The 14,311-nt window shown below is 48.5% G+C and overlaps 4 protein-coding genes across 4 annotated transcripts; 1 reads left to right on the top strand and 3 right to left on the bottom strand.

Annotated features, from left to right (window-relative positions):
* Positions 1 to 239: 239 nt before the first annotated feature.
* YALI1_A11988t (uncharacterized protein) lies at positions 240 to 4,142 on the bottom strand (the record flags this gene model as incomplete). The annotated part of the gene is made up of 1 exon (XM_068281745.1): positions 240 to 4,142. The coding sequence occupies one exon, from the start codon at positions 4,140 to 4,142 to the stop codon at positions 240 to 242; it is 3,903 nt and encodes a 1,300-aa protein (XP_068137846.1).
* A 2-nt stretch (positions 4,143 to 4,144) lies between these two features.
* Positions 4,145 to 6,289, bottom strand: YALI1_A11966t (uncharacterized protein; the record flags this gene model as incomplete). Its single annotated transcript, XM_068281744.1, has 1 exon — positions 4,145 to 6,289. One exon carries the CDS (start codon positions 6,287 to 6,289, stop codon positions 4,145 to 4,147), a length of 2,145 nt encoding a protein of 714 aa, XP_068137845.1.
* A 1,232-nt stretch (positions 6,290 to 7,521) lies between these two features.
* On the top strand, positions 7,522 to 9,381 carry YALI1_A11954g (uncharacterized protein; the record flags this gene model as incomplete). The annotated part of the gene is made up of 1 exon (XM_499990.3): positions 7,522 to 9,381. One exon carries the CDS (start codon positions 7,522 to 7,524, stop codon positions 9,379 to 9,381), a length of 1,860 nt encoding a protein of 619 aa, XP_499990.3.
* A 1,888-nt stretch (positions 9,382 to 11,269) lies between these two features.
* YALI1_A11905g (uncharacterized protein) lies at positions 11,270 to 12,387 on the bottom strand (the record flags this gene model as incomplete). The annotated part of the gene is made up of 2 exons (XM_068281743.1): positions 11,270 to 11,797; positions 12,301 to 12,387. 2 exons carry the CDS (start codon positions 12,385 to 12,387, stop codon positions 11,270 to 11,272), a joined length of 615 nt encoding a protein of 204 aa, XP_068137844.1.
* Between the last annotated feature and the right edge of the window lie 1,924 nt (positions 12,388 to 14,311).

Raw genomic sequence — 14,311 nt, 5'->3', positions numbered from 1 at the left:
TTGTATGTTGGTCCACATAGCTTCGCGTGTTTGTTCGTTCATCGGGAAAACGCCACTCCAGTCTCCAGTTCTCTAATCTCAATCCTTCCATTGCCCTCTTCATTTGCATTGCCTTTGAAAACTTCTCCTTGTGGTTCTTCTTCGTCATTGGTTTGGTTCTGCGTCCCCTGTGGTGACTACGCGCCCTGCTACGCTGTTCTCTCGGTGGCCTCGGCCGCCTTTTACGCTTGCTACTGTGTCTACTCTCGCTCATCGTGAAGTGCTGGCGGTTGTCCATCGTAGAAACACATCTGGGCTTCCTTCAGGAATTGAAGCAAACCCTGTTGGACATGTCCCAGGGTGGCGTCGTCCCCTGAGTACCGGAGGGATCTCTCCATCTTCCAGATCCCATAAGCCAATTCCCGCAGATATTTGCGTGTCTTGACTTGTTGATGTTTCCGGGGGGCGTCACTGTTCACATGCCCTGGGAAAGAGGGGAGTACTCCACATTTCGACTCGGTAAAGATCCAGTCCTTTAGAGAGTCCACTGACGGAATCTTCATCCTGGTCAACATGGAAAGAAGAACTTCGCACTTGCAGAAGATATGCTCGTGCAGATCCTGAATGATGGCCTTATCACAGAGCCCGCATCCTGGATTCTTCTTGGTGAAAACGTGGTCGTCAGGGTATCTCCATTTCACGAGCGGAAGTCGAGATATCCGCATGAGGTGAAGAACTTGTGCTTTGTTGGCGTCGGCGATGTAGTGTTTTCGAAGGTCATGCATTACCTCCTGCCAGACCATGTCGTCAGAGATGCCCCCGTAGTCGCTTCGTTGAGTCCACTTCTTCGGTCGTGCAAGTGTGTGTGGGAAGTTTGGCAAGTCGGGAGACGAGGTCTTGTGAAACATGAAGTTCTCTAGAGTAAGTGGTCCCATGCTCCACCGGAGGTGGTCGATTTCCGCTGTGGACACCATTCTGACCGGATGGTATCGTCTCGCGGCTGCGATGTCGACGTGTGCTTCCCGGAAAGATTCTGCTGCTCTCACGTTCACCTGGTTTCGTTCCCAGATTCTGTGATTAACTGTGTCTGTTGTAGAGGGCTCGTGATCTTCTCGAGGGTTGGCATGTTCCGCGGTGAGGGGCTTGTTGAGCTCGAAAGAAGCTCTGATTGCGTCTCGCATGGTGGGGGAGGCTGCGTAGCCCCAAGCTTGGCCTGTCGGAAAGCGGCAGTCGACGCGCTGGTGTGGCTTTTCCTGTGTGAGACTGTGAGTTCTGCTGTAGAACTGGAAGGTGCAGTCCCAAAGGGCCGGCGATGAGCCATGGAAGAACCTGTAAGCCCGAGCGGCCTTCAGGCACACCATGAAACGTCCCATGTCCCGCAGGTTCAGTCCTCCTCTGCCTACCGGAGTTTGGATGAAACCATTGCTGAAGGTTTTGCGTGTTTTGTCGGGTGATAATTTGTTGATCTTGTCGCACGCTAGTTCGTTCAGCTCTCGGATGAAGGTGTTGTCGATCTGGCTGACGTAGGGTCCAAGGAAATTCAGTTTCGAGAAGAAGTAGATGTTGATCATCCACGCCTTGCTGTAATAGGGGAGACCCCATAGTGAAAGGCGTCGCAGCGACTCCTTGAGGTCCTCCTTGATCTGAGCGTAGTGCGTGTCCAACCTTTCGCGATTTCCGAAGTGTACTCCGAGGTACCGGAAAATGTTGTCAGATGTCCGGAGCGTCGGGGCCTGTCGTGTGTTGTTGTCGGTTGGCCAGGTGGCGTCAATTGTTCGCTGCCATTCTGCGTCAATAAAGGTTAGTGGAACAAAACAATCGGGGGGGCCGATCTTCTGAAGCACCGTCTTTGACGGGTTTAGTGTGAGGCCTGAGACCCGTTGGAAGAGGCAGAGCACTCTACCAACCGTGGCCACGTCCTGGATGTTGTTGAGGAACACCGCTATGTCGTCCGCGAAAGCCGACACCTTCATGTGTCCAGCTGCCACTGCCTCCGGGTGAGTAGGGGGTTGTGGCGGCCTGTGCCCAGTGGTGTGGTGGTGGGATAGTGGCAGGCCTGGGGCCAGTCCAAACATCTCTCGGTCCAGACGACGCACAAGTGCGTCTACTGCGATGATGAAGAGGGTTGGAGAGAGAGGGCATCCTTGTCTCACTCCGATCTTGATGCGGACTGGGCGAGATAGGACACCTCTGATGTTGATTCTCGTTACTGCGTTCTGTTGTACAGCTAGGATACGGTTGATCATCAGTTCCGAGACACCCACATTTCGAAGCGTCTTTATCACCCAACTCTGGCTGATAGTGTCGTAGGCTTTCCGGAAGTCCAGTGATCCTACGACCCAACCCATGTTCAGCTGGGAGTAGGCGTTGCAAAAATGATCCATGGTGTCGAGATTGTTAGTGATGTGTCGACCCGGTACGAAACCGTTTTGGGCGCCGTGAATGCTGTCCGGAAGAATGTTCTGGATGGCTTTGTTAATGAGCTGTGTGTAGATCTTCACCTCTGTGTTGATCAAAGAAATAGGCCTGTAGTTGGAGATGTCGGCCTGATCTCCCGACTTGTACAGTAGTTTGATGATAGCGGTGTTGCGTTCGGTGCTGATGGGCGAGTCGGCTCCAGCTTCGTTGTAGACGTCCGTCATCAAGTCCCCCAGCTCATCCCAGCAGTCGCGGTAGAACCTGTACGGGATGCCGTCTGGCCCTGGCGCGCTGTTGTGCGTAGACGCCTTGATGGTATCGAAGATCTCCTCCTTGGTAAAAGACGAGTCCAGGCTTGGGTTAGCTGTATTCACCCTCCGGGTTTCTTCGGGGAAGAGGTCTAAAAAGGCGCTGTCGTCGGTGTCGTTGATATCGGCAGCTCTGTCGAAGATGTTGTCAAAGTATCGAGCTGAGATGTCGCAGAGAGAGGAGGTGTCGGTCTTCACTCGGCCTTGGTGGTTCCGTAGGGAGTGGATCTCCATCTGTTGCTTGGATTGTTCGACCCGAGCATGGAGCATCGGGTATGGCTCGTTAGCTGGGTAGGCTTGCCAGTCTGAGGCTGTTGCCATGAGGGCCTCGCGGCGTCTGTTGTCTGGGTGGTTGGAATCTCGAAGTGCGCGGTTTTTGGCTTCCTGTTGGATGGTGACCTTAATGTTTTCTTTCAGGCATTGCAGCTTCAGGCTGGGCTTCAAAGGACCATATCGCTTCAGAATGGATTTGACGTGGAACTTGAGCCAAGCAATGTACTCTGTATCAAAAACCCACCAGGGCATCCTCCAGGTGCCTGGGCCTCTGTCTTGTCGCTGGGTGAGGTTGCCAAAGTTAAAGACGAATTGGACCGCGTGGTGAGAGGACTTCGTGATGTTGTGACCCTGCTTGTTGGTTACCAGTTGTGTGGATTTGATCCACTGTGAGAGTGTCGAAGAGATGTGCAGCTGATCCAGGCGCCTGCCAGCTCCGCGGCTGTTGTTGGTGTGAGTGTAGAGGCCTTTTCTGTGTTTGCTGATTAGAGTGTAGGTGTCTAGTAAGTCCCAGTTAGCTAAGAAGTCCTTAAGGTGAGTCGTCACTTTTTCGCCAATCCTGCCGTCGTTGGAGGCGACCGCGTTCCAATCGCCTGCCGCTATCAGGGGGTATTGGCAGGGATGGAGGCGTAGATAGTCGTCTAGTGACTGGTAGAACTGCCGGTTAGTGAAGGGGGAGGCTCCCTGCTCGTTTGGTGCGTATACGTTGATCAGCGATAGGTGTCTGTCGGTGCCTTTGATGTGCACGTCGGCCAAACACAGTCTGTTGTCTAGGGCTGGGAAGTATTCAAAAACTGTTGTAAAGTTTGTGATGGTGACGTTGTCGGAATAGACTAGCCCCACGCCGACGCTTCTATTAGAAACACCAGCTGTGGAGCCGAGGAGGGTGTAGTGTCTGCCCCCCGGGTAGGGCGAGTTTGAAATGATTTGTTGAGCGGTTTGTAGGGAGGAGTCCACCCAGTTCGTCTCTTGAAGAAGGACGAGATCGGGGTAGTGAGTAGTTCGAATAATGTTTACAATGGTGTCGGGTAATCGGTTAAGCGCTTCCGCCATCTTAAAACCGCCGATGTTAGCCGTGATGACTTTAACATTCGGAGATTTCATTTTGGCCTGGGTGCTCTTACATGGGGCTTTAGAAGGGGTGGTAGTAGAGGTGAAAGACATGCTTACTGGTTCTGCCCCGGTCGGAGCATTGTGTCCACCTCATGGAGAGTGGTCACCCTAGGGGGGTTCGGGGGACTGTTCGGGGGTTCTACAATCTCGTCTACCGAGCTGAGTGTCGCACCGTCGTGGAAAACTTTGAAGTGGCATGTAGACAGGAATGTCGGGCACCTCCCGTCAATGAACTTTGCTACCTCCTGAGAAGGCAGCCAGCAGAGTCTGTTCTCCGACCTGTCCGGGTTCAGGATTTGCACCGGAACCTCGCTCGAGGCGGTCTGGAAGACCGCAATGTGCTTCTTGCCGAGCGTGGTGTGAGAGGGCTCGCCAGAGAAACTGGAGGTGGTGTGCCCTCCTCGGGGTCGGCCCTCGTGGATACTTCCGGGGGGGGGTTGTGTTTGGTTGGTCGTGTTGGGACTGGTGTGGTCGTGGGGAAGGCCGTTGTTGGTGGCCTCGGTGTTAAGCGGGGTAGCGGGGGGAAGAAACTGGGTGACATCAGGGGCTACTTCAGGGTGAGCAAGTGCGTCAGGCTGGGTGTCAAAGCCGTTCATGGATACGTCAGCCTGTTCCGTTTCCTGGTCGTCGGGAACTGTGTCTTCCTCGGAGGCGGGGATGTTGATGGGTAGATTCTGAGTTCCATGCTGCTGGTTCGTAGAGGGCAGCTGGTTAGTTTGCTCGGTCTCTTCGGGTGTGTCCTCTCCGGTTTTGTCGCTCAAGACTTCAAAGTTGTAGTAAGATCGGAGGGGCTTCTGACCGGTGGGTTGGGGGGACGTGTCTCGAGTCCGTCTATGTCTAGGGGACTTAGTGCCGACGGTCTCCCACTGGTGAGTAGCAGGCGTGTGGTGGAACTTGCGAGTTTGGACCGGGGGCTCCACGGTGGATGGGGCATGGATGGAAGCAAGGGCTTTACCTCTCTGTGGGAGGGTACCCTGGTGAGCGCGGGTGCGGAAGATCTTGGGAGTGACCATGTCTTTCTCGGGGCAGGCCTCCCGGATGTGCTTAGTGCTCTTGCACTTAACACAGATGTTATCGCCGTTGGCGAAGTGCATCTTGATCAACTTTGAGCCGGTAAGCCTAGCCTTGGTGGGATCCAGGTTGACGAAGAAGTCGGGGATGGTCTGGGGCAGGGTGGAGCCTAGGAGAGCACGAACTGCGATCACAGGACCCGAGATGTTCTGATGGTTGGCAGAGGTCATCAGAAGGGTGCCACTCAAGAGGGAGGAACCTGGAATGGCCTGATCAATGTCTACGTCGAACTGGTTGAGAATAGCGTTGAGGTGGATCTTGAAAGCATCCTCCGTCTGACGCTCCATCTTCATGTACGAGGGTAGGTTGAAGTAGTAAAGTACTCTTCGTCCAGCAGGGTTAGCCGAGCCCTTCCTCATGATGCGATAATCTTGAGTATTGGCCTCAACAATGAGACTAACTGTCTCCAGAATGACAGCCATTCGTTGTTCGTGGGGGTCAGTGAGGGCGTCCGACGTCAGGTAGTGCCAACCATTTCCCACTTGGTAGCAGTCTTCAGGGTCCTGTTCTAAGTTAATCTGGTCGATCAGGTGGGGGACGATGTCTAGGTTGTGCCTGGACAGGTCAAACTCCGCCAGACCAACCTGACCCTTGATCTCGTCGAACTTTTCGATGACGCCCTCGAGGACACTGATGGTGTCCTTCTCGTCGACTTCAGCGGCGTTATCGAGGTGCTCGAGGAACATGGAGATAGGAAGATTCCAATCAGGGGTGGCGGAGCGGTCAAGAGCTCTTCGGAAGAAGTTTTCCTTGCTGGCTACATAGGACACGTTGAAACGGCCGGAGGTATGCCTACCATTCGGCGCCGCAAGGGGCTCCGAAATTCGCTCCTTGTTGAGGTTGAATTTGAGTGTGGAGGGGTTCGATGTCAGGAGAGCCTTGACTTCGGCCTTGCTCTTCCAGGCGTTGAGGGTGATATTGTTGTCGTTTTTTTTGTCGTTTTTGTCGTTTTTGTCGTTTTTTTTGTTGTTTTCATCGTTTTTGTCGTTTTTTTGGATTTTTTCAATGTCGGTTTGGTTGGGGGTTTCGGTTGAGGTGGCTCCATCACCTCGCGATAAATCAGGAGGTGGGGGGTTCGGAGCGCCCAAGGAGTTACCCGCCGAAGCTTGGGCTTGCGCTGTTTCCATGGTGAACGTTTTTTCTGGTCGCGCTCGATTAATATCGTTTAGGACACAATTCCGACAGCCTCACGGTTTCATCATGGTCAAGGTTGTGGCAACGGAACCTTACTACACGCAGTGTCGTTCATAGCCAGTCTGAGTCTTAGAGAGCTCCTTTGAAAACAGTATATTAATATTATTAGAAAGTCCTAGTCTAGGGGAACATTTTGATACCAAAAAGACGTGGGGGTTGTTGCCTAATACCCCTACAGTTCAAGTTTCAGTTTGTCTGCGTCCAGCTAAGCATGTTGTGAAATTCAAATTTAAATAAATGTATATGCAGAAGACAAAAAAATTGTATACCAAATATTTGGCACGCACATCCCGTGTCCCACATACTGGGAAAATGCCACATGAAAGAGCAGGCCCGTGCTGGAATGGCAGTGAGGGCAGGCGAGCTCCCACACACATATCTCCTGGGAACAGAGGGGGGATACTTTCTTACCTGTATTCGGGTAGCGGCTCTTTCCTTTCCAGCAACACATCGTGTACAGAGATGAAGCGTTCAGGAGATTTTACAGTCGCTGCAGAGTAGGTTAAATATACTGAATCATAAATGATTTACAGCTTTAACCACTACTTATCATCAGCGACTATATATCATTACTGCAACGACTATATATTCTTAACTATATATCATTAACGATTATATATCAACTTGTATATCACTAACGACTTATACATCATTAAGGATTACATGTCATCAACGACTATATATCATTAACGACATATATCATTAACGTATTACTAACGACTTATATATCACCAAAGACTTACATATCACTTCCTGGGAGGCGTTCCGATAACCAAAGTCTTCTCTCTATCAGAGTTATTCGTCAGGAGTCTCCGCACCCTAGTGGAGGTCTTTTACAACATGGCATTCAGATGATTCAGATGACTTCGACGTGAGTCAGACGCGACTCGAAAATGCTTGAATTGGTGAACATTGTAATATTTCACAGAAGAACAAGTCTATCTTTCTTTCGTTTCATTCCTCGGAGATCTAACGCGGGAGTGTGTAGAGTAGGTCGGCTGTGATTAGTAACATATACTGTTGCAGAACCCCACAGCCTCAAACCAACTTCCCAAGTAAATTGGAGGATGGTATCTGGGGCCAACTTGACTGATCAGATTCACATCTACAGTTATATAGAGATTGAGGCCGACAGACAACTCCTTCTCCTCTCCACTAGACCACAATGAGCACAACTCGAACACGGCGCAGAGAGACAATACTCAAGATATCTAAAGACGACTACGAAGCCAAAACCAGAGGACGAATACTCAGCCAATGCTTTGACGAGAATGATCGGTTCGATTTTGTTTACAGTAATGAGCCAGTGAAGATTCCAGGCCAATTCCCGGTATTCCTCTACCATTTCGACGAAAAGAAGCAACAGGTACGCTCAAGCCACCAGTGTGTTTTAGTGACTTCCAAACAAGAATTTGTCTCTGTTGCAATTTCAGAGAATGTCTTCTTTCTCGCTGGAACGAGTTGGCGATACAGTCTAGTGTTTGAGCAAGGATGGGGAGGAAAGGCCACCGTAACAGAAATCAATCCAAGCAACTTTGCCATGCTCACCTGCAACACAAACGTTCATGCTAAGGGTCTCGAACGCCTTCGAAGAGGACCTGGAGCTGATTTCAGCATTGAAAGCAAGGAAGGAAACGAAGAGGCAATCAAGGTACACAAAAGCGTGATGATGCTAAACTGGCCGTTTTTCGAGAAGATGTTGAACTCCGGCATGCAGGAGGCCCAGGAGAACAAGCTGACGCTACCACTACCTCGTAGCACTGTCGAAGTCATCGTGAGATACTTGTATGGCCAGCGGCTGAAGTTGGAGATTGAAGATGCAGCTAGACTCATTCTTTATGCTGACATGTACCTGTTGCCGGAATTAAAGCGAATCTGCATCAATCATATCAAAGCGTCTCATTTGAACATCCCTCAAGCTATCCTTGTGGGGGAGATGGGCTCCATGGCCCCCGATGTGCAGATTTTCGCCAGTGCAGTCGAACATGCTGAGTCGCTTGCAGCAAAGGGTCACAGCAATATGATAGCTGGTGATGAGCTATTGGGTCCCACTGCACTCACAAACAACACTAGCAGCCGACAGGAAGAATCTCTTGGAGGGGAAATATTCAAAATGACTCCTGCCGAGTACGAAGCGAGCATCAGAGACCGCACGATAGGTCAGTGTCATTATGGCAGAAGACGGTTCGACTTCATTAAGACGGATCGACCGCGGTATTGGCGGAATCCCTCCAAAAAAAGAGTCTACATTTCCCATTATGACGAAAGGTTACAGCAGGGGCATGCAAGTCTTTGTTCAGTATTTTCTACAACTTTTGAAAACCACAAATTTGTGGCGATTTCTGAGAATGCCTTTTTTATTTACGACAACAATTGGGAATACTCCCTGAGACTATCACAGGGATGGAAAGATTCGTTTATTATGACGATAGACCAGGATATTTGGATCCAACACACCACCTGGACAACACCCTACATGGAGGGCCTTGAGCGTCTCAGAAACTTGCCTGAGGCTGATTTTCAGCTTCAAAGCGAGGATGGAAAGAACATTAAAGCTCATAAGACTGTATTAACAGCTAATTGGCCCTACTTTCGAAAGAAGTTGAAATCTGACACAAAGGTAGCCCAGGAGAATACGCTACTACTACCGCTACCTCAGAGCGCTGTAGAAGTGATTTTGAGGTACTTGCACGGCCAGGAGCTGCAAATGTGGTGTTGTATTGATGATGCTGTCAGATTAATGTCGTTCAGCCGAAATATGCTACCGGAATTACATGATATCTGCATCATTATTATCGAAGCGCATGGGCTGGACATCCATCAAGCCATATTTGTATGGCAGAAGAGTACTTTAGCCGGCGAAACAGAAATGGTTGCCTACGCTGAAGGTGTTATCAAGATGCTGGATACCACCTCAGATCGCGGATTGTCTAAGGATGAGAAGCAGGTTGTTCAGAAAATCCGAGCATCCGCAGAGAAAGTCAAGCGGCGACGAACATGTTCTGTAGTAAGCTATAAAGAGTAATACATTCAATGTACAAGTATATGTGTGGTACAGTACTTACATTTGTTCTCATGATACCACTTGGCTACTGCTTTAAGAACAGAAAGCGCATTCCTACTATGGTGGCTGCAGTCATTCCCAGATGCCGTGGAGTGGTTCGTATCAGTCATAGGTCTCAGCACTGCTGTTTCTAATTAAATTCTGGGGGTGATGGAACGCAGTAGACCGTGTATTGTGGTTGGTTGGAGTGTGCGAGGATGAAAGCTCTGATATGCTCAATATCTTGTAGTTCCTGCAGCAGGATAAAGCACTGGAGGGCGTCGAACTTCGTTCCCGTCATGGACCATATCCGACGACTCCGTTGGGGGCGGGGATTACGTCCCTAGTCATGACGAGGTGGGTTTCAATGTGCAATACCTAAGTTGATTGGTAACCGTGTGATGGAACTGAACCGACCTATATATGTTTTTTGTGTACATTTTGGGAAAACCAGTAAAAGTGGTGCATTTGTTATTACTTGTACTGGTTAATATGAGCTTTGGTATAAGTACTAGTACAAGTATCACATCGTTTCCTTGATTTTTGGTTTTTGCAATGATAACTCGGCATCTATAATTCTGACCACATGCTCTGGCAGATCAGGTCGCGTATTTAAAGAAAAATCCCCAAACCCATCATGCCTTCAAAAAATGCTGCAATTTGATAATTTGTTTGACGAAACTCTCAATAACGTCATTATATTCTGTAAATATTAATTTCCAAACAGGAGGAAACTACAGTAATTCAATCACCGACAGCTCATCGCCCATATTCACAAAGTTTCGATTATATGCACTGCATTGCATTATCTCAACCTTATATATAATAGTGGTGATACGTTTTCAGTAGAATATATACAATTACATATAGAATAAGGATTATGTGTTGGGAATAGGATTCTTTTATTTTTTGTATGTTTTCTTCCTATTAAGGTAAAACAGCAAACAAAACACACAATTAAGGTGAAGAGCACAACATTATATGCACAGAATTGTAGCTAATTGGGGTATCTACAATGTCTGTATATATCTCCATCTTACCTTATTCCGAAGATCTGTTGTGGCCTTGTTTGTTTTTCCTTTTCTCTACTCACTGTACGACATCATCTAGACACTTCTAAGACATCATTTCGACCCATCTTCAAATATTAGGATGAACGGGAATCAACTAAGTCCTTCATTCATTCCAGGTGGGATTAACGGCGAATTTTCACGATCTCTAGATCTTTGTGTCTGGATCACTTCAAATGAGCAGTAAAAGAGACATGTGCTGATTCCATTGAAAACTCTAGAGCGATACTAACGCAGCAGGAGGTAGCCTTGGTCCCCCTCCATTTGGCACATCGTGCCGGTGGAGGACCCACTTTGTAAGGAGGTTACAAAGCCAGGGCCGCACTGGAGGTGATGCAGCGCTGGGGCGGTAAAAAGTTCCTCTCAAGGCCCTATAGAGCAGCCTCGTTTCCGTTCCTTGGAGTCTACCAGGATCGGGGTCGTCTCAGCTTCTTCTGGCAGTTGGGTATTGGGAGAAACGTCGTGAGACTCGATTGGGAAAGGGAGTCCTCATCTCTCTAGTATCTCAATTGTCTTCACAGAAGATTGCTCGCGGCGGTGGATTCTGCCAGACCTCCGAAAACCGGAATCTCTCAGAGATTCCACTTTCCTTACCCTTCGACGCCCCCCAGCCTCATGTGGTCAATGTCTGACGCTTCTTTCCAGTAATGCAAGTACTGTTCGAATGGAAACCATCGGCCCAGGAGAACCAAAAAAAGAAGAAAAAGTGGGCCAAAATTGCGCCAGACTTGCAGTATAGTTAAAAGTCGCAATTTCGAAAATTCTGAGAATCGCCATCCTAATAGAGCTTCAGCCAACAGTTAGCTTCGCCAGTCCTTTCCAGGAACAACACTTGGCATACCGTAAATGACCCTGTAGTCTGGTTGCACCGCGATTATCCTGACCAAGCACTCTCGAGCCACCTCAGTCACAAAATTCGTATCCATTTCAATGCTTTGGATCTGGTTCAAGAGAATGTGCTCTACCATTTGCTCCATGTAGGGATACTTGACACTCTTGCTCTCATCGAAAATTTTGGTAAGCTTGTTCAAGACAGTTCTGGCCTTTGACTTGAGCTTCTTGAGCTGATTTTTGTTGATCCGGTCAGTAGCCTTGATGATGTTCAGGCTGAGAGCCTCTTCAACCAGTCTATCGTTGAGCTGCGACTTGGTTATGTCGGTGTCAACGGTGTCGCGGTTACCAACTCTGGCATAAATACGGGCGGGAACGGCGCCTGTTGCGGGTATCATCGCATCTGGCCCGTGGCCCGGAGGGGGTTGCTCTGGGATTTCGGCCTGAGGTTGCATGGTATCAATCACTTGGTTGCGGAACTCTTTGGTGAAATACCTCTGTTGTTGGTTGTGGTACCTGTTGATTGTGGTATCTTGTGTGAATTATACACTACGTAGGCTACGAAATTACGGCTCCCCACGACATGGTCGTCTTCAGGCACTGACTCAATTAAACTTGCATATTCGTGCATAAAACCTTACACTTGCATATTCATATTCATGCATAAAATGTTACAGCGTAAGAACTCCTCCCAGGACCAATGGTCTCGTTTTCACTCACGTACATCTTCACTTTCGGGTGTCACAAATCCGACTCCAACTACAGGAAATTCACTCAAGAATAGGCGCTGGATTGCCTAAGATCTACAGAGTTCATCTTCAACAGTTATCGTATTCAAAGTAGTTTTGGTGCTGCACGGCTAGGTTGATACCATATCGCCTTCAAAAAACATAGACACTCTATTAAAAAATAAATTATCTCTAGATATAAAGTACTGTATACATGAGAGGAACTACAGTATTTCAGATGATTGGAGGGTCATATGACTCCATAGGCTCACCTGAGAATACCCTTCCTCAATTGAGGGGAACTCCTTATTAAGGTTACTTAACAGAATGTCGGTATTCTGTTGAGCAATGGTAGCCATTTGAACAAGAACGCTAAACTCCCAATTAATTCTTCACAAACGACATGAATCACAAACACGAAAACTGCTCCACAGGTTGAAACAAATCATTATAGGGCTAGTTGAAGGTTAGTGGATATATGTCGTTATATGCACTATTTTCAAGAAATCTGTTGAGTAAATTTAAACTATAAAGAAATTGTTGAGTAACCTTAAATTAAGTCCCATAAACTTGCAATGCCATAAACTTGCCATATAATCAGGCCACTTTTAAAAGAAAATCAGGCCATTTTCACGAAGCTTATTTCTTTGGGCATAAACGTACGTCGAGAGGTATTTCTGACGTTAGTGTTGATAATGCAGGGACTAATGAGATGAAAACTTTAGTATGCACTACTTCGAACCCAAAAAGTGGACATCGTCAAAGCTGGAGTTGAATGGAGTCGAATTCGTGGTTTTATATAATCTATCTTGATACGAACCCCGCACGTAAAAATCAGGCCATAATTTAAGGTCGCATATCACCTATAGCTTAATTGTCTGTTTGTGTAATACAAATATACCCCCAATTTACAGATTCTTGAGAATCCTCTATTCATGTTAACCATCATCGCCAAGAATCCGCCAAGTACGTGTTTCGTCTCGAACACTGAAAAAGACGGCTTCTTTTTGTCGCCGGCTAAGAAAGAGGCGGCTTGAGTGAGTATTAATGTCTTGTTCCGTTCGGCTGGCACCACTGGGGGCTTTTTTGCATCGTTGTGGTGAAAATCGCATGTTTGGGACACAAAAAGCTCGGCACACGACATTACAAAACATCACACAACATCACAAAACACCATGGAAAACCTAGGTTCCGTTACATGGGTAGATCACGCTCCAACTGCAGTGACTGTCGCCATGACCGCCAACTTTTTTCGACCATTAATATTCACACCCAAGCCATGTGACACAAACACAACACCGAGTGACACAAAAACGTCACATCAACGACGCAAACACGACGCAAACATGACGCAAACACGATATAGAAATGACACAGGCATATAACATACTACTGGCGTCTTATGATTCCAGCACCGTGATCATCGTTCAACCGAGTTTCAGCGGCAAGAAGTGTTCCTCCCCAGTTGCCAATGCCACGTCTTCTCCACCACAATCTTCAACATACTAACACAGATGGGCGTCCTACGATCTAGTTACTACCATAGGTAGCGCTAGTCATAGACGGGTGCTTCCCAAAGAGCTATGAGCCAAACGACTGTGTCATCCGAGGGTGTCGGATAGGCACAGTCAGGCCAGAGTCTCCAGGGGGGCATCTCAATCCCAGGGAGGAATTTATTTTGTTTACAGGGAGGGTGTGCGTTAACCATGCCCAGGTTCCAAGCATGCTATGGACTCAGGGACAGAGTCTCATAGGGAGTGCCCCGGACAACCCGTGTCTACTGGCGATTTTCGTCTTTCGACACGACGCTACAACCCAGTCAGTTTCAAACCAACTTTCAATCACCCTTCACGTCCCAAGAGGGGAATTTGATTGCACAGAGACGAAACCAGACTAGCGTCACTCACGTTTTCGGCGGAACCGGTTCGTGAGATTTACTTTTTTACTTTTTATCGATGATAATTTTGGCACTGGTGATGTTGGAGCATAGGAGATGGTGCTCTTGGTGGTGGAAGGGAGGAGTGGATTTGGGGGCTTGTTAGCAAGACAGGAGTGGGGATAGTGAGGGGTGGTGGGTTGTGGATGATAGATGAGGGGAGTTGGAAGGGGGTGATGGAAGACAGGTGAGGGGAGCTGGAAGGTGAGGGGAGCTGGAAGGTGAGGGGAGCTGGAAGGTGACGAGTGGTGGCAGATGAGGGGAGTTGGAAGGTGACGAGGTGGCAGATGAGGGAGTTGGAAGGTGACGAGGGGTGGAAGATGAGGGGTGGTGGGAGGCCGTAGGCC

The sequence above is a fragment of the Yarrowia lipolytica genome, chromosome 1A, assembly GCF_001761485.1.
Source record: "Yarrowia lipolytica chromosome 1A, complete sequence".
In the NCBI taxonomy this organism is placed as follows: Eukaryota; Fungi; Ascomycota; class Dipodascomycetes; order Dipodascales; genus Yarrowia; species Yarrowia lipolytica.
The sequence above is the reverse complement of the archived record's forward strand: the minus strand, read 5'-3'. Positions and strand labels throughout refer to the sequence as shown.